General features: G+C 46.6%; 1 protein-coding gene across 8 annotated transcripts in view; it reads left to right on the plus strand.

Moving 5' to 3' along the window:
* LOC140900148 (tyrosine-protein phosphatase non-receptor type 11-like) overlaps window positions 1-18,587 on the plus strand; it is an 83,353-nt gene that overhangs the window by 25,234 nt on the left and 39,532 nt on the right. For 2 of the 8 annotated variants that reach the window (XM_073316877.1, XM_073316881.1), the window contains exon 1: window positions 810-1,082. The exons of 1 other annotated variant lie outside the window; for it this stretch is intronic. In XM_073316877.1, coding sequence (XP_073172978.1) covers window positions 1,075-1,082 — 8 coding nt within the window. In that variant the 5' untranslated portion in view covers window positions 810-1,074. Of the gene's footprint in view, window positions 1-809; window positions 1,083-2,269; window positions 2,279-14,034; window positions 14,343-14,412; window positions 14,879-15,801; window positions 15,990-18,587 lie in introns of those variants that run through there. 5 more of the 8 variants (XM_073316880.1, XM_073316873.1, XM_073316872.1 and 2 more) reach the window with 5 other exon arrangements.

Consider the following 18,587-nt stretch of genomic DNA (forward strand, 5'->3'; position numbering starts at 1 on the left):
CAGAGTTGTCATGCCTGTCTTGACTGCAGTTCAGTCCTGCTGCAAGAATTTTAAAGGGACCAAAATTCTTGCTTGGCTAATCTCTCAGCATCCAGCCTCTTTTTGCACCAGCTCTCCACCTGCCCTAGTGGTGGTTGTAGCCCTTAAGAAGGGAGCTTTGTGGTGTCAACCCATTAGCAAAAGTCCTATATAGGTCAGGAGAGACGGACAAAGCCGGGTTGTGTAGAAATGGCTCTGGATTTTAGGAGCCCAGTGAAGCCCCCTTTTGTGTCTAAACACGCAGTACGAGACACTCCCTGCTCCAAACAGCTGCAGTGTAAGAGGACAAGGCAGACAAAGGAAGAATTATTATCTTTGTTTTACAGATGGGGGAATGGGGTGGCAGTGGGAGAGACTGTCCTGATCTCCTGCAGGGAGTTTCTGGCACAGGCAGGAAGTAAATCCAGGTTTCCTAAGTCCTGGCACAAGTGCTTGAACCGCAAGCCCATCTTTCCTCTCCATTGCCTGTCCTGTATGGGTTTTGCTGGTTCTTTTGGAACCACCCTGTGGGATCCCCTAGCAGGAGCGGAATCACTGTTGAATTCTGTAGCCCTGGCTCTCTAAAGAAGAGGTGAGGAGGGTGCGCTAGGAAAGTCCATCCTGATGCAGGAGTGCCACACTCCACATTTGGCCGGGAGGCCGCTCATCAATTGCCCTTGAACTAGACAGATAAGTGTTGTTTATGGTGTTCACACCCTCCCGCCCCTTCTAAACATTACGTTCACAGCTGCCAGCTCTGCACTGATAAAAGAATGAGATGACTTCCTTTTCTTCTCTCCACCCCCTCTCCTGTCCAGAATAAGCTGGGTGGTGGTTGGTTTTTAGTAAATAACTTCAGCTGTCACCTCTTCATTCGAAACTTCTCCAGTTCCGTCACCTTGGCCAAACCTCTGAGGCTGGAGCTCTGTTGAACAGCAAACTCTATTGAACAGTCCCACCTCTTGTGCCTTACAACCCGGCCTCCTTTCTGAGCTTCTGTGGTTTGTGGACTAAGGACTCTCTGTATGCTCCTGGGGCTGGCGAGCTTTGACCGCTATGGTGAGGTAGGAGAATGGCTCTACATGTCTGTAGCTTCTGTGTTTCAACAAAGAAGATGCTCTTGAGTCAGAGCAAAGCAAAAGGGAGAAGATTGTATAACTTATATGTAGTTCAGGTCCTATAACCTCTTCCACTTGTGCAAATGGACCAGCGCTTAGCACTGTGTATGCACTATTGCAATGAGAATAATTAATGTTGTCCATGAGTAGGTTCTAGTTTCCTTGGAGGTATAAGATTTCTACAGTGGAAATGGGGTGTCAGATGCTTGGCTTTCCTTGTGGGTTTTTTCACTAGTGTTAGGAAAGTGTGTGAGCAACTTTATTTGTACGATTAGCACAGACTGGGTGCGTGGTGCTGTACGCCACGGGCTCTCAATCTTTCCAGATAACTGTACCCTTTTCAGCAGCCTGATCCGTCTTGTGTACCCCCAAGTTTCACCTCGCTTAAAAACGACTTACTTACAAAATCAGACCTAAAAATACAAAAGTGTCCCAGCCGCACTAGTACTGCAAAATTGCCCCCTTTCTCATTTTTACGATATAGTTATAAAATGAATCAATTGGGCTATTAATATTGTACTTACACTTCAGTGTAAGGTAGATGGAGCCGGATAAACAAGTCATTGTCTGTATGAAATTTTAGTTTGTACTGACTTCCCTGGTGCTTTTTATGTAGCCTGTTGTAAAACTAGGCAAATATCTAGGTATGAGTGGATGGTGTCCTCCGCCAGAAGCCCTCTGTGTAGCCCCACCGGTACATGATCTCCTGGTTGAGATCCACTGGTGTACACCACATGGGAGAGGTGGTCCCTGCCCTGAGGCGCTTACTGTGTGTGTGATCTAACATACATATAATGGCATGTATTATTACTGTGTAGCAATATTGCATTCATTGTTACTTTGTTTAGAACGCTTAGCCATGCACTGTAGTCAAGTTTCATTTTCCTTAATGATCAGCCACAGTGCCTGCATATGGGCTTTGCCGCTTCAGAGGGCTGAATGTGTAGGGCTGAACTTTTCAAATACTCATAAAATGCATCAGAAGAAACTCCAAGAGTCCTTGCAAATGCAGTTTAGAAAAGCAGTCTAGACCCAAAGCAACTTAAACTGTGAAAGCAGCTGCATGTGAGCGAAATCGACCGGAAAGGGGGGAAACTCTCTCTCTCTCTCTCTCTCTCTCTCCATCGGAGCAGGTGGATGAAGTAAGTGTGAGTATCAAGTCATATACTAAATTCACTTGGGGGGGAGGTGGGCTGGAATAAGAAATTTTGAATCGGCTAAATGCAGCCAGATCGTTGTGAAATTGGGCTCTGCAGGCATAGACCCTCACCTCAGAACATGACACTGAGCATGCTTAGATTTTACTCCAAAATTAGTGGTTTGATCTGGGTGTGGATGGATTGTAACCCTCTTTAGAGGTCTGGACTGTGGTTACTTTTCAGTAAGTTAACATGCTGTCCATTTCGCCATAAGAGCAACCCAGGGCTCTCACCAGCTTAGCTCTCATTAGCTCATCCTAAAATCTATTTAGTGCCTTGCAAAAGCCACTTCGTTCCCTCTCGTCACCTGCCTCCCGGAGTCTCAGCTCCTACCTTGCTGCATTCTGCTTCATCGGGTCATGGCAAAGCAGCTAAACAAATAACTTTCTGTTCCACAATGGGACGTGTCACTCAAGTGGCAACCAAGCCGTTTTATAGGTTTTTAATGCCCCAACTTTCTGCCAGGTGTGTACACAACTTCATTTCCATGGGAACAAGAGCATCTGTAACATACAGGCTGGTAAATCTCCCAATAATTGAGATGCTTGTTTTAGTCTCTTAGCTGTGTAGTTCCACCTTAGCTTGAGGTTAAAATGCAGTCCTATTGGGGATATGAAGTTTACTTGGTGTATAATATAACACAGAAACTTGCAGATTGGAGAGTTGACCGGTTTTATTTGGTCAGTAATTCTGAATATCAAATTTTAAATTACAAAATACTTGTGGACAATTTGCTAACGGGAAGAGGTAAACATTTATCAGCTAAATTATTCCTTCAGCTTTTTTGTGGGTAGTTGATATGTTTAAAGTGGCTTAGAGGATTTAGTTGCCCCTCCATTAATTTTAAAGTATGATGGGTCTAAATCCTCTAGGCTGCTTTGAAAATCTCAGCTGTAATTCTTTTCCTGCTAATACAGGTGGCGGATGATGATACGCTGTTCTACTGACATACCGTGTTTTATACGTTCGGGCTGGGCTACATTAGACCAGTTTCTCCCCTTCATCAGGGAGCCAATCTAGAGTCAAGCAAAGCCATGGCCTTTTCCTGTGAGATCTCCAAAACTCCCTTGGGTTGAGCTCTTTCTTTTTTATTTTTTTATTTTTTTGCTCCTGTTGGTCACGGTCTATCCATTGTACAGACGACATACAAAGTCTGTACTGGAGTCTAGCAAGCAGTGTGTCTCTTGGTGGTATGCAGCGTGCCAGTCGTATTAGCATCTCGGCTCTGAAATCCATCCTTAAAACACATTTAATGTGATTTCCTATAGGGCTGCAGGAAGCCTGTAGTCCCCATAGTTTACATATTGCCTATACAGGTCCAGGCTTTCTGTGTGTTTGGTGAGGAGAGGAAAGAAGCAGGGTATCAAAATCCCAGTATGAATCTTTGACACCTTTTTCCACTTGCAAAAGTGGTCTACAAATAGACCCCTGGCTCACCATCCACTTATATGCCTCTCGATCTATTTATCTTGGGTATTCACACTACACTTGAACTGAGCACCTCACAACCATTGTTTTTCTCTCAGCCCTCTGAGGTAGGGAATTGCTGTTATTAACTGGGGCAAATCACTTATAGTCTGTCTGAAGTCACAGCAAGGAGCTTGTCAGAGCAGGGAAACAAAGCCAGGTCTACCATGCCTCCAAGCTATCACCATACCAATGGGACCCATCCTTCTCCTAGGTCACTTTCCATCCAAACTTTGCATGTAGCCCTACAGTGCTTGGGAACACGAGCATGGATAAGAACCTGGGTTTGCGCTAAGAAGATCTGCTTTTTATGCTAATCAGCTAAATGGAGGGAGTGGGCTATGTTGTGTCTGGCGGGGGAGTAATAAGATGCATGTTCTTAAAGCAATGTCTTTTAGAGAGAGGGAGAGCTGCTTCTGCAGCAGTATAATCCTCACCCACGTTTCTGGAGCATTCTGCCCTAATCCCATGGGAAGAGTTGCAGTGACAGTTGGCTGTCTGAGATGGAAGCTGGTCCTTCTCCTGAAAACCCTGCCCTGGCTACCTGATGGCTTGCACGCACGGACGTTGCTTTATGTACATGCAGACTGGGGGTCCGAATAGCCTCTCGCCAGAAACGGAGAAAACTTGCTCCAGTACCAATGAAAGGTCCAGTTGTGCTCATTGCTTACTCCGTGCTGTTGTCCCACCTGTGGCCTGTTCTGTGTGAGTTCCTGATGTGAAAAGTACCAGCTGGATGGTCATAGGGACTAAAGTCCTCCTCTCACCTTGAGCACAGGGACAGCATAGGCTGCCCCATTGATGCATCTCAACCCTGACCTAGACGGGCCACCTCTAGGGGACAAGAATGAGCTCTGTCTCCACGGCCCATTGGGTCTTCTCTGCAGAGACTGACAATAGGGTTGTCCATTAGTGCCTTTAGTGGTTTCAACAATGTGGATGCTTTCCCATAGGGAGCTGTTCTTTCTCTCTCCTTCCCTCCTCTCCCCGCCCCCCAATAAACTGTTTGCTCAGTGTGAATGCTTGGTGTGCCTCCCCACTTCCCCCTCTAGACCTTTCTCAAACCTTTCATAGCATGACTGCACTTACTAGACGTATCTGCTGCAGGCTAGGTTGTTGGCTGGTGTAGAGGACTCCAGTGGAGTGATGCTGACTAGCACCAGCTAAGAACCAGACTGCAAGATTTCATCTAATGAGTTAGGAGTTTGCACTGTAGGTGAAGGCAGAGATGGGACCCCTCAGCCAAACAGCCCATCTGGCTGAGCGGCACTCCCTGACCTTTAATCCCTCTAATGTCAGAGTCCTAAGACTCCACCGAATTTGAGGTGGACGTATCCATGTCTTTACACCACTGCTGAGTGCAAACATCCAGCTGCTATGATCTAGCAAGGCGCCAAATGAAAGCTCAAGTCTGAGTGCAAGCCTGTGATGTGAAGGAGATGCTGTGATGTTCACACAAGTGACTCGCTAAGTGGCTGACCTGGGTTTCGGGTTAATCAAATGTGGTGAATGGGTGGAAACACAGATTCTAATTTTAGAGCTTGAGATGGGAAATGTCGCTGATGGATTTACATGCTGTGGCTGTTAACAACCAGGTCTTGTGTGGCCCAGGACACTGAAACTTCTTCCTCCAGGCAGATGTCACAAATAAGTGCACTGGTCTGTGAGATGCACCGGGGAGAACACCACCACGAACCCCAGTGCTATCGCGCCTTGTTGCAGCTGAATGCCCTGAGGCACTGCTTGAGTGACTTGGAAGGGGGAGAATGAGACCTGCCATTGCAGAGCTTTTCCTCTCTCCCCATTTGAGTCCAGGGGCATGGGAAACCATTTACAATTTCTTCCCCACTTGACGCTGCAAGCCGGCAGCCGATGTGTAAGCCGAACTCCCAAGTGAGACTTGTCATGGTGTGATCTGATCAGTAACAGCAGGTACCGTTGGAGAGATTGTGTTCATCAAATGCAGAGCAAAAGTCCTTGCCAGTCGCTGCCAGATCCTATACCCCAGCCTCAATCCCCAAAACATCCCTCGTGGAAGTAGGTGACACCTGAAAGGGAGTGGGCAAATTGAACACGTCACAGTATGTTCAGAGCCAGTTTCCTGTTAACTGATAATGTGCGTTATGTGACTCAAAGCCGTGCCGTCAAAGCCCACCCCGAGGACACTTCACCGTATCCCCAGGAAATTAAAGAGACAGCTTGAAGAGAAGCTGCACCTCCCCTTGTTACAGATAACACCGGAGATCATTGGAACCAGGAGAAGTTAGCAAGAAGGCTGTTTGCTGTGTGCTTTTGACAGCACTGTGTGGATAGTTTCCTTCTCCGCATCGCGAGTTAGTAGTAACCAGACTTCTAGCATGTTTACCCCGACATAATCAACATCTGGGGAAGCAGTGACTGTTGGAAATGCAAGCGAATGTGAAGGAGGCGGGGGAATGGAATGGGCTTTGCTATATTTCTCTAGGCACTAGTGTGTGGGGCCTTTTGCATATCTGAATGCAGGAGTGGCCATAACATTTTATTTCTCTGTGTGTTCTGCATGCGGTAGGGGAAAGCTTCTCTTGTAAGATACTGGGAATCTGACCACTCTTCTCCTCCTCCTCCTCCTCCTCCTCCTCCTGCCCCATCTTTAGCCATCCTCCCTTTCTGGCCAGAGACCAGCTGGGACCCCTTACGCCGCAGCTTAGCGCCCTCCCTGAATCACCTCTTGCAGGTGGTCGCTGTGATGGTGAGCAGCGCAGTCCCGAATCTTGTTGTGTTGGCCATCGTGGCTCAGTTTAACGTGACAGTTGAGCAGGCATGTATGTATGTACACGTAACCACAGGCACACGTGCACCGTTTCACGCCTGTGCCACTAAACCTCTGCTCATTTCTAGAATGGCTCTCAAGGGAAGGTTTTCACTGCCCCTCCCCTGCCACGTCAGCTGCCGTTTTTGGGGCAGCCTTTCCATTTCCAGCTTTCGTGGGGGCCTCTGCTGTCCTGTTGGACAGGCTGTTCTCGCTACATTGCTGGAAGCCGTGGCCGCTGCTTGGAAGGCTTCCAGCTTGGTGTTGCAGGCACAACTAGCCAGACATTGGGCTGCCTGTCTGAGATGCCCATGTGCAAACGCTTGCGTGTAATGCTCCATTAGAATCTTACCCTGGGAGCTACTGCTCAGAGCATGGGCGCCTGCTAGACATTCGGGTTTAAAACCGGATGGGGACTGGTCATTCCTTGAGCTAAAACTCTATGAACACTGCCTTGATACTAGGGTGATGGACACCCTTCCATCACATTGCAGGAAGCCTTATACATTGGCGCCAGTCATTTGGGAGGGGCATGTTGAGTCCAGCCGTGTGTACACCTGTGAGGCCGTACAGCTAGGGGGCACTGTAGCGGTGGTCACGGGGTGCATCACAGCTACTTCCTGGCCCATGGCAGGGAGAGAGCGATGGGCAGGTCTGTGCTGATTCCCAAGCATGGGAAATCTCATTATTTTCACATCCTCCGTGCACCTGTTTGTGTGCACATCCTCTCGGTGGTGGTTGTTTTGTGCATGTGGAGGCAAAACAGCTCTTGCAAGCCCCAGTGCGTCAGCATATCTCTCCGTGCCATGCAGTTCGCGGCATTCCCGGAGCCAGTCGTCCTCCTTCTCCTCCTCCTCCGCAGAGGACATCTTTTTTTAGCTGCTTCCCTTCCTTGTCACTTCATGGCTTTTATCTGGGGGAGGGAAGAAAACTGTTGGAAAGAGGCTGTCCACATCAGCGCTGTGGCTTGGCATGTGATGGGCTGGGAGGAAGTGTCTGTGATACCCTGAACCAGAGCGTGCAGCATATGAGCGCAGGGCAGAGTCTCTGGAAAGCAGGTGGAATTTGCTTTCCTGCTAGAGCTTTGGGCTTCGCTTTGCCTAGGACCTAGTCTAATCTCTACTTTTTGAAACCATTCCCATTATGGGAACTCGGGAAATCAGTGTAGCCACGAGGACTCTTAACACTTGGGGTAGAAAAGAACTTGGGTCTGATTTCTTTTTTTCCAGGGGGGCTCAGCCTCGCCTGTTCCAGTGGAAGTAAATGGGAGCGGTAGGCTCTCGGCACCTGTGAAAAGAGCTCCGATTCAGGAAAGTATTTAAGTTCATGCCCAACTTTAATATCGCCAGTGGGACTACAGGCATTCTGAAGTACTTTGCTGAACTGGGGCCTAGGAGGGGCTGGGCAAAGCTTCCTTTGCTTTCCCACCAGCTGCAGGAATTAAACAGGGGAGGGGAGGGGAAAACATGTAAATTGCTGCATTTCTAGCAATGTGACGACTTTTAGATTGCAGGTGTCTGCGCCTAGCCCTGCTCAGGCCAGCTGCGTTACAATGCTTGTAGATGTGTGATATTTAAAGACTGCTGCTTTTAGTGCTGGTTCGCCTCAACTATGGGATGCTGCCTTATGTATTTTGAATGGCTGGCTCCAGAGTTACAATAGCAAGGATTAATAAAGTGGAGCGAGGGGGAGGGGTGTGGGTAGAGCCAGGGTTTCCCAAAGCAGGTGCCTATGTTTAGGCTCCTAAATAAGTGACCTGTTTGTTTTTTTAAAGGGCTGAGCACTCAGCAGCACCCAGCTGTTCAGTGTGAATGAGAATTTACAAGTGGTGGTGACACATTTCTTAGAGTAGCTGCTAGTGTCTGCAAGCATCAGGGCCTCCTTGTGCTGGATCGTCACCAGGCCAAAGGAGTCTGGCAGACCTGGGAATGAGAGTTCATTCCCCGTATCCCATTCCGGTGCCTTAACCTTGAGATTATCATCTCCTCCACCCCACCCCCCTTTTTTTTCTCTTTCCACCCCTCTAGTGTGTGGCTTTCTGGTCAGTGCAAAGATGCTCCAGGTGGTTCAGTCCACTCGCTTTCCATCTCTTGATGTGAGTTGAAATAAGTCCTTGCTCAGGTCACAAATGAGAGAGCTCACTCTCATCCCCGTTCCTATTTGCCTGTGTCACACAACCATGTGTACAACTAGCAATCCTCTTAGAAAGCATAAGCATGTGGCCTTCGTTTGTTTGACCATTCCGTCCAGACTTGCCAGGAGTGTGAATGGCAGCCATTCTGATTAGTAAACTTTAAGTCCAAATACTCTCTGAAAAGGGAAAGCCTGTTCTTGAGGGTTCTCCCCACTCCTTAGCTTATTCTCTGCCATTTGCTAGTTTTGAGCTGATGACCTGGTTGCTTAATCTCAAGTTTCCCCAGGGAGGTAAGGGGTGGCCAGTGATGGGATTCTGACTCTTCACTTCTTAGATCAGAGCCTTCTTTAAAGAAGTGAACTCTGCACACAGCTGTCTCCTGCAGAGTGGCTTTCCTACTGAGCATGGGTGTGTGTGGACCCAAAGGTGGCTGAGGGTGGTCAGTAGGACTCCTTTCCACAAGCATGCTGGGCCTCCAAGACTCAGTCGGGACCCTACACTTAAACCTACGTGCTCTTCCGTTCAGCCTGGACCATCTGGAGGCAGGTTTTTAGCAGAGCCCAGGCCTGATTTAGAGAGGTAGTGTGACCTGCTGGATACGATGCTGAACTGGGAGTCGGGAGATGTTCTAATCCTGGCTCTACTGCGTCTCCTTGAACATGTCACTTCACCACTTTTTGCCTCTCTCTGTCTACTTAAAGGGTAAATTCTTTGCAACAGGGGCTCTTGAGCTGTGTCTCCACAGTGCCTCGCAGAGTGGGGCCCTGCTCTCTGCTGGAGCTTCTGGGAATTACTGCAATACACCTAGGCCTACTTTTGCAATGACATCTCCACGGATGGACTTTATTGAAGCTGTGGGTTTGCAAACACAGATGTCATTACAGGACACTGTCAAATACGGGTTTAATTTGGGTGGGATACAGCAGTAATTATGTATTAGTGTTACTTTTTTTTCCTAAAAGGGAGCATTATTGATACAATTGTGAGATAATATTTGTGTAATGCTGTGTGTATAGGTTGTCGTTACATCTCAGTAGCTTTAGTTCCAGTATAATTTCCTATTTCCACTGCAGGGCTGAGTGAAATATTCACAACTTAATTTAAAAACAACAACAAAAAAGTATTTTGGTTCAGATCAGCTGTATTGCTCCAATTTCCAGGTAAAATAACTCTGAAATTCTGCTGCTTTTTGCCACTTTCAAATAGGAACCTTTTTGGTGTTTAAATAGGTTCCACTTCAGTACAGGAAAGGTCCTCTTTTAGAAGCAGAGATTCGGGCTCTCAGAATTCAGTTCTGACGAAGATCAGTTTTCACGCAAAAGGTTGCGTTATTTGGTGAGGAAATTCTGGGGCCCAGAATGACACACTGAAATTTTGCATGTGTGTATGCACAACCCATGTACTAATATGAAACCCTAATAAGTTGCTAATTATGGGTCCCATCGATGCATTTGGTGTCGTACAGCCCTGTGGTGACGTGGTCCTGTCCTGATGTGCTTCTCTCATCTCATTCAGACACGACGTAGAGCAGACACAAATAATGCATGAGACTCCAGTTGAACTTGAAAGAAGGTGGGCATTGCACGGAAAATGCAGAAGCGTGCTTTTCGGGGGAGAGATTTGAAGGAAAAGGTTTGGTGCATAACCAGAGGGATGCTGTTCCATGTGGAAGAAGCAACATGGAAGAAGGCATGCAGGTGGGAGGGGAAAGGGACAAAGGACAGATGTGATCAAAGCAAAGGGAATGAGGAGGAGAGCAGGAGGGAAGAGGTGCAGAACCTTGAAGGTGTGAGTGGGAATCTCAGCAGACATAACACTGGGCCAGATCTTGAGCTATTGTAAATCGGCAATTTACACCAGCTGTGCATCTGGCCCAGTTAGCGTAAGCTACATATTTATGCCCACTGCCTAAGAGGAATGACCGTACTTGTTCTTGTACAGGGTCTGTGAAGAAGTGCTCTTTAGCTCTTTTTGTATAAATACCTTTCTATTCCTGCTTCACCTAATTGAGAAATGCAGCCCTCCAGAAGGGCCGATGCATCCCATTCCCTTTTTAACTTTTAGGGCATTCGCTTTATGCATGTGGCGTTTAGCTGGGGTCCAGACGGCTTGGCTCTACTGAGCAAATGATTTAGGGAGAGGACTGAAGTTTGGGATTTAGTGGTAGGAGCCCATGAAGACCTAAGACTTAAGCTATTAGTCCTCCTTAATCTCAAGGGAAAAGCAGATGTCAAATGAAACCACTCCGCCTTATGTCGTATCTTACAAGTGACATTTATGGACACGTCGGTTTCTGAAAATCTGTCTCTGAAACCATTGCCTGCCACAGTATTCTGGCTTCACCAGCCAGGAACATGTGGGTGATGAACAATGGCTTTTGAAACAGGTCCTTTATGAACATACCTACGGAGAAACAGCCTCTCTGTTGTGTTAACTGTATCGTAGCCTGTCCACCACTATGCAGTGCAATGCAGCTTTTATTTCGTCTTCCATACTGTCTTTTCCATTCAAGCTAGATCCCTAGCAATTTGCAGAATTACATAATAAGCAGAGATGGATAGTAAGGAATCAGGTCCCTCTGACTCTCATTGTCCCGCACCTTGTGTGGTCATGTGGATGGCTGCAAAGAGGGTATAGAAGGTAGCATTTCACACCCACGCTGGGCAAGACGCAGGGTGAAGCAGAATGGGACCCACGGTCATATCAGATGACCTGGAGAGCTGTGGCCTAATCTAAAGCCCATTGGAGGACGGTGGCAAGACCTTCACTGGGCTTTGCCCTAAGGGCTTGATCCAGAGCTCAGTGGAGCCAGTTTCAGATGGCAAGGTCTAGAGTGGAGAAGGCTCCAGCAGTAGGAGGCTCGGCCAGAGGCTGGAGCTAGAAGAGTAGAAGGGTTGAGTTCAGTAGGCAAGTTTCCAAGACTGAATTCAGCAAAGCACATTGGTGGGTGGAAAATTCTTGCTTTTAAGACCATTCAGACTTGGACATTTTTGTAGCCTCCCTTTAAGGGCAGTGGACGTGCACGTTCGTACATACAGAAGAAGAGAGGCTGTAGGATGCTACTGATTGTTGCTGCCATGTGTCTAGCCGGAACCACATAGGTAAAGATGGTCTAGCATTATCTGGCTCAAGAAAGCAGAAGCTCCTGGATTCCTTTGCGTTTGGGATGCCCTGTGTACACCTACTAATGGCTTGCGGCTTAAGTAACCCAGGGACTGCAAAAGGTGATTGATTTCTGTATCGCAACCCTGAGGGTGTTACAAGGCCAGAGAACAATAACCGCGTGACTTCACCCACTCCAATGTTAGCAGTTGCTCAGAACGGAACTGCTGGGTCTCCCCTACTGCCTGCTTCCCCCTGAAGCCCGACTGATAGTGAAATAAACTTGCTCTCCATTACTGTGTCAAGCCACGATGGCGGCATGTGAATGTTTCTTGTAAAAACCGGTGGTGACCTTCCAAGAGAATCAGAAAGCCAAGAATGATTATATAGTGGATAACATGAGATTAGGAGCCAGGACTCCTGGGTTCTGCTTTTCTAGCTCTCCCCCGACTTGCTGTGTGACTGAGTAAGCCTCTTACTTACTTTGTCACTAAAGTTGGTGTGGGGTAAACTGATTTCAGTGTCCATGCAGAGGTTTGCCCTGATGTAACTAAAGCAACATAATCAATTTTAATTGAACTCGGTGCAAGTTTTCTGTTTAGATAAGACCTAAGCACTTGATTATTTTCAGAAGTGCTGGGCACGTACAACTTAATTTTGAAGCCAATAGGCTGTGAGAGTTCAGAACCTCTGAAAAGCAACCCTTTAACCACCCGTGCCTCAGTTTCCCCACTGTAAAGTGAAGTGGTGAGCTTGACTCTGCTATGGTTTGTAAAGCGCTTTGAGGCCCTCTGTGGAAGGGACTAGAGAAATGAGAAGTATCCCTAGAGTAGGGAGCTGAGTTCCGTAACTGCCATGTAATGCAAAGGGCGGTGTTTTTCAAACGTGCCCAAGTGACTTAAGAGAGCAAGTTGTATTAGCTTTCCATAACACTTCTGTGCTCCAATTAAGTAGGAGGTGTGTGAAAAATCTGCCCAAATCTATGCAAGCTGTTTACTATGAACCAAATTTGATTCTCAAGACTTCTCCACCCTGGTGATGTTTGCACTAGTATAACTGCACCCGTGCAAAGCCCTAGTGTAGATGTGTTGCACTACTGTGGGGTTTGGGGTTTTGTTTTTTTTTAAAAGGGGGCACCTGGAGTGGCTTATCCTGGATTCAAACTGGGATAAGCTGCAGCAGTGCAGCTCCATGGTGGAAAAACCTCCCCACCAAACAGACAAGGCTCCAGTTGTGGTTGGTCAGTCCAGAGGAACTCCACTGGCTTGGGGATCAACCTCCCCTTTCAGTTGTTTGCTGTCTCGTCTCGGCTTCCCTAAATGAGTGGGTTGGGCTCTTTATACAGCAAGTTGCCCTCACTTCAGTTTTCCCTGTTTCATGTACTTTTGGCTGTATCTCTGGGAAGGAGGAGGGTGGTGGTTTATTTTATTTATTTATTTATTTTCAGCTGATGTGCAGCTTGTTTTGAGAGCCTTTTTGAAAGGCTCTGGCAGTTTTCACAGCCAAACCCTCCCGCTTCCCACCCCACGCTAAGCCAAACTAGGGGTTTGAGGAGCACGCCCTACGCTTCTCCGCTCCCCGGTTCACCCCTTCAAAAATAAGGGGCCTAAGGGAGTTAGGCACCCTACTAGACTTTGATCAGGCACATGTAAAATACATGAAATGATCAATAGGAAACATTAGAGCATCTGACTTTTTTTTTTTTTTTTTTTTTTTTTAAAAAGAGGGAAGAACCCACCAAGGGACTAATCTAAGACTGGCAGCTAGGTTTGTGAAACATGATACTGAGCTATCAGGGTGACGAGTGCATTAGAAGCAGAGAACCAATTGATGGGTGAGCTCATCTTTTCACTAAGAGAAGGATGCAATTCACTTCTAGAAAAAAGGGGGAGGGAGTATGGCCTGATGGATAGAGGCACGGGACTACTGGGTCTTAAGAGACTTGGGTACTATTCCCAGCTCTGCCACTGGCCTGTTGGGTGACCTTGGGCAAGTTGCTTCACCCCTCTGTGCCTCAGTTTCCCCATCAGTTTCACCCCTCTGTGCCTCATTTTACAAGTGGTCTGCTCAGGCTTGATTTTTTTTTTTTTTATTTATTTTTTTTTTGAAAGCCCTGACCCGGACCCAAGCCTGAGACGGTTATATCGTTTTTTGAGCCTGACCCCTCCCTGCTGACCCTGAGTCACTGTCGTCTCTCTACCCACCCAGGGTTGGCCTGGCTGCATGCTCCGCTCCTGCATCCCCGCCCCATGCAGTGTTCTGCGGGGTGAGAGAGGCTGCCATCCCTCGGCAGATATGTTCATTCAGGACCACGCGCAGCAAGATGGTGGCAGCTCACAGGAGTGGGACACGTAGCCATGCCCGCTGGCCTGAGGAGGAAAGCCAGCCCAGCCTGGACGCGACACTTGGAGTCGAGTTGAGGTTGGTTTGCAGGGCTCTAATGAGGATCAAGATACTGACCACCTTTTGAGAGGCATGTTGAGATGTGCTGATGAAAAGCGCTATAGAAAAGCCAGGTATTTATTTATTTAAATGTCTAGTGTTGGCGTGAACGCAATCGCTGCTGTTAAAGGACCAAAAGGCAAATAGGACTCCTGCTTTTTCAAGGCTATTTGATGCTCATTATGACTAAATCACGTTACTCATGTTTTAACCTCCTTTATCCCATTCTGTTGGACGCCACCCTTGCTAAGCCACGCATTGTGGACTGGCAGCGGGGAAGGGTTTAACGCAGCCCTTTTCTTGACCATATATAGATGGGGAGGGAGGAGAAGGTTCAGTGTGAAGCATTTTGCCCGGGAGTGACTCATCATGTAACTGAGCAGTGTTTCTCTGGGGAAGTCCCTTTGAGTGTACACTCTAACCAGCTACTTCAAAACTACATGGAAAATATCTGTACAGTTCTTGTCACCGGGCTGATGGAAAGTCTGCCGCTGGTTACGGGGTGCAGCTAGCAGTTGGAAATATGTGCACACCCGGGCATCTGAAGCAGCCCCCTAATGCACCACCGCAGACTGGCTTCTACAGATATCTGATTAGAGTTGTGGTCCAGGTTAGACCAGTATCCCATCTCCAGCCATGGCTAGTCCTTTCAGCATCAGAGGAAGGTGGAAGGAACCCTGTAGTAAGCAGTTTTAGGATAACTTGTCCCCAGGGAAATTTCCATCCTGACCCAGTTCCTGAGAGAGTGACTTCTGCCCTGAAGCATGAGCGTTTATATCCCTTCTAAAATTCCCTTTTTGCTTTTTCTTTTTTATTCTTACTGATGTGTTTTTAAATACTCCTTTTTTTAATCCAACCCTTTTTTTGCATCCTGCTAAGCTCTTGGCCTCAGTTACCTCTTGTGGCAATGAGTTCCACAGGGTGACTGTGTGTTGTCTGAAAGATTTTGGTGGATTATTAGCATGAGTGCAGTTATAGAGGTTTAGCTGTGTATAAATAAAAGGCCCAGTGCAGGGTGCTAATCCTTATAAGAGTCTTTGCCTCTAGGAAATGTCCTGCTATGGCATATGCGCCTTCAATCCTGTTAACAAAGTAGGCTGGAAAGGGAAATTGACTTAAAGATGGTCTTGGGGTAAAACCACAGCATGAGGAGATCTGGGTTCTGTCCCTGGCTTTGCCACAGGCTTGTTGTTTGATCTTCAGCAAGTCACTTTGCTTTTCTGTGCCTCTGCCCATCTATCTTCAAAATTGGTGGGTAGGGGAGGAATAATGCTTTCCTGCCTCTCAGGTGGGCTGCGAGATGAAATTGATTAGATTGTAGAGCGCTTTGACATCTGGGACGGAAGATCTGTAGAACAACAAAGTGTTAAGGTTGGGTTGAGACTGTGAATTGTAAAAAACTTAAAAAAAAATAGTTTTTGCCCTTTCCTGCTTTCTTGGGAGTTAGTGACTGTCCCAAAGATGTCTAAAACAATTGACCATGGGTTGTGGTGGTGGTTGTGGTGTGCGCATATTTAACTCTGCATTTATCAGCCCCTCGCTGCTGTCTGCTGGAGCAAGATTCAGAGGACCTTGGTAGTGGTGTCGCACAGAACTATAATCAGTGCTGCGAATTCTCCTCCCACCGTTGATCTAGTACCAATGGGAGCACTAGCATGGACTTACGACTGGAGTTCTTCCTTGTTTGTCATCAAGACCAGCTCTGAGCCAAAGGTAGAAAGGTGAGACAGTTTAAAAACTCGAGTGCCCCCTCTATACTAGTAACTAGAGGGCAGGGGGATTATGGGGAGGCTGCAAGCCACACCTTGCTCTTTCAAAATCATCTTGTAAAATTTTTTTCTTGTGGGTTGACTAAGGCCATGTCTACAGTCCACGGTTTTGTCAACAATAGTCAGCTGCTTCTGGGGTCCTCGAGCCTTGGTGCACCTCACTCCTGCTTATTCTCTGCCTGTGGCACATAATAGTCTAGTCTCCCGGGGGCTGTAATATTCTGGTTTTTGGATTGAGTGTGTGGGTGCTGAGGGGGTGTCGGTGGCCTGTGATATGCAGAAGGTTGGACGGGCTGCTCTGGTGGGCCCTCTGCATCTTGATGTCTAGGACTAGGGTTGGCAGAATTCAATCTTTTTAAATAACTTCGGAAAATATTGATGTTTTTAAGCATTTTTTTCTGACTTTTCACTATTTTAAACTTCCACAGTTGCAGGAAGCGTGTGTGTGCGCACGTTTCAGACTGTGGAGAGGTGGGGGTCAGACCATAATGGCTTAATGACAGAAGTTGAGATTCTAACAGTTAACGGTTTATAACCATTAAAACACAGCAGCAGCATCACGTGTCTAAATGTACAAAGTAAATAGCCTTAAATTATATTCTAAGAAGTTCTCAAACAACATTTTGCTTACTCAAAATTTACAGATAGGCAGAGTATCGATGGAACCTTGGTTTGTGTGTGTGGGGTGAAATCAATGTTTACCAACGTTTATCAATAAAACTCGAATCCTTCCAAGCATACCTATGACTTCGTTGAAATTAAATGAGTACCTAACTTGCCAGCCTAAACTAATACATTATTCTGCATACATGTATATGGTATCCCTTATGGAAAAGCCCCATAGAATTGATAAGTCTAGAAGAAACAGGGTTCTCTAGAAATGACTTTCAAATCCTGTGGAATATAAAGCAGCATTATCCCTGCTATAGAACTGTAGATGCCGGTTTAAAAATTCAATCCAAATGTTCTAAGTTTCCCTTAAGTTCTGTAAGACTTGTTCCCTAAAGGATGCTTTAAGTGATGTGCAGTGGAGTGGTTAGCTGTCTGGATGCTGATGGCTTTGGGAAAATGAAAATATTTACCTGTATGTAAAACTGACTCTATTTGCTGGATGTGTTTATTTCACACACTCCCTTTAGGCTAGGGTTGGTATAATTATTCTCCTGACAGGGATTTGAATTGAACCAGACTAGAAAGAGCAAAGGAGGCAGACTTGTCTTATCAGGTTTAGGAAATGTTTTATATTCATGCATGCTTTTATGTAGAACCACTATTACCGTACTATTAAGAGAAACAACTAATCTACGTATACGGAAACATCTCAAAGCAAACACAGCATTTACTGTACAGTCAATCCCCAGCTTTGTTAAAACACTAAGCTTTAATATACTAAAACAATGTGACACCCACACATCACACGCCTCCCTAAATGATACTGAATTAAACTGTTTGCTTATTTCCATCTCCGTATCAACAAATCTTTTTGCAAGAGGTCTTAAACACCAAACTATGACACACGACCTCCATGCGGCTCTGCGTTGTGGACTCACGATGACTTCTGTTTCCCGAACATCTTGCTTATTTGCTCTCCCACACTGATTAGTGTTGCCACCTGACGTGATGGGGATTTTTTTTAATCTCTTGTCTTGCAATATTTGATATTAAAGCCCCAGCTGCTGGAGTCGATTACTTGAGAATCTCTGCTTTCATTGTGTGTGTGGAGGGGGGGAAGTTTCAAGCCCTTGTGGTTGTGGGAAGAAAGATAGAAAATGTGACATAAAGACTCAAAACACAGGGAGGAAATAAAAAGAACCCAGCATTTATTGTTTAAAAACCCTCATGATTATTTATTGGGGCCCAACTCACAAATCTTTGAATGCTTGGGGCTGACAATACTGGAGTTCTCAATGCTTCCACTCCTGCCTTTGGCTTTTAGCTGGTTCCTGAATAATTTCTTGACACTCTGCTCTTCCCTTTCCAACTTGGTGGCTTTTCGGAGATGGGCAGTTGCTGGTAACTTGGGGTCTGCAGGGTATTAATTTTATTTTCTCATTTGGAAAGTACCAGCGATTTTGGGCACTATACTGACCTGGGGGAAATTTGATGGGAAAGACGTGTGTGTGGACATATGTGGGCATAATAGAATTTCCACTGACTTAAGGAAGGTTGTAGAATATGTGTGCGCTCCAGAGACTCTGCCATCTTAGCAGTGTTGTCTAGCTATGCTGGCATAACCCTGAAATGTAGATGCAGCCTCCGCCGCGGGAAGGGGTTTTTCTGTTGGTGTGGGAACTTCACCTCCCTGAGCAATGGTAGGTAGGTTGACAGAAGCATTCTTCTGTCAATATAGCTGCATCTGTACTGTGGGTTAGGTCAGCATAGCTACCTTGGTTGGGGTGTGGGGGTTTTTTTGTTGTTTTTGTTTTTTAACATAGCTCTGTTGACCTAACTTGCGTGTAAACGAGACTCTAGTGGTGCAACTTCTCTGCCTAGACAAGGCCTAAAGGCTTTTCTATATGTAGAATTGCCTAACGAGTGCTTTGTTCCCAG

Source organism: Lepidochelys kempii, chromosome 18 (assembly GCF_965140265.1).
Source record: "Lepidochelys kempii isolate rLepKem1 chromosome 18, rLepKem1.hap2, whole genome shotgun sequence".
Taxonomy (NCBI): domain Eukaryota; kingdom Metazoa; phylum Chordata; order Testudines; family Cheloniidae; genus Lepidochelys; species Lepidochelys kempii.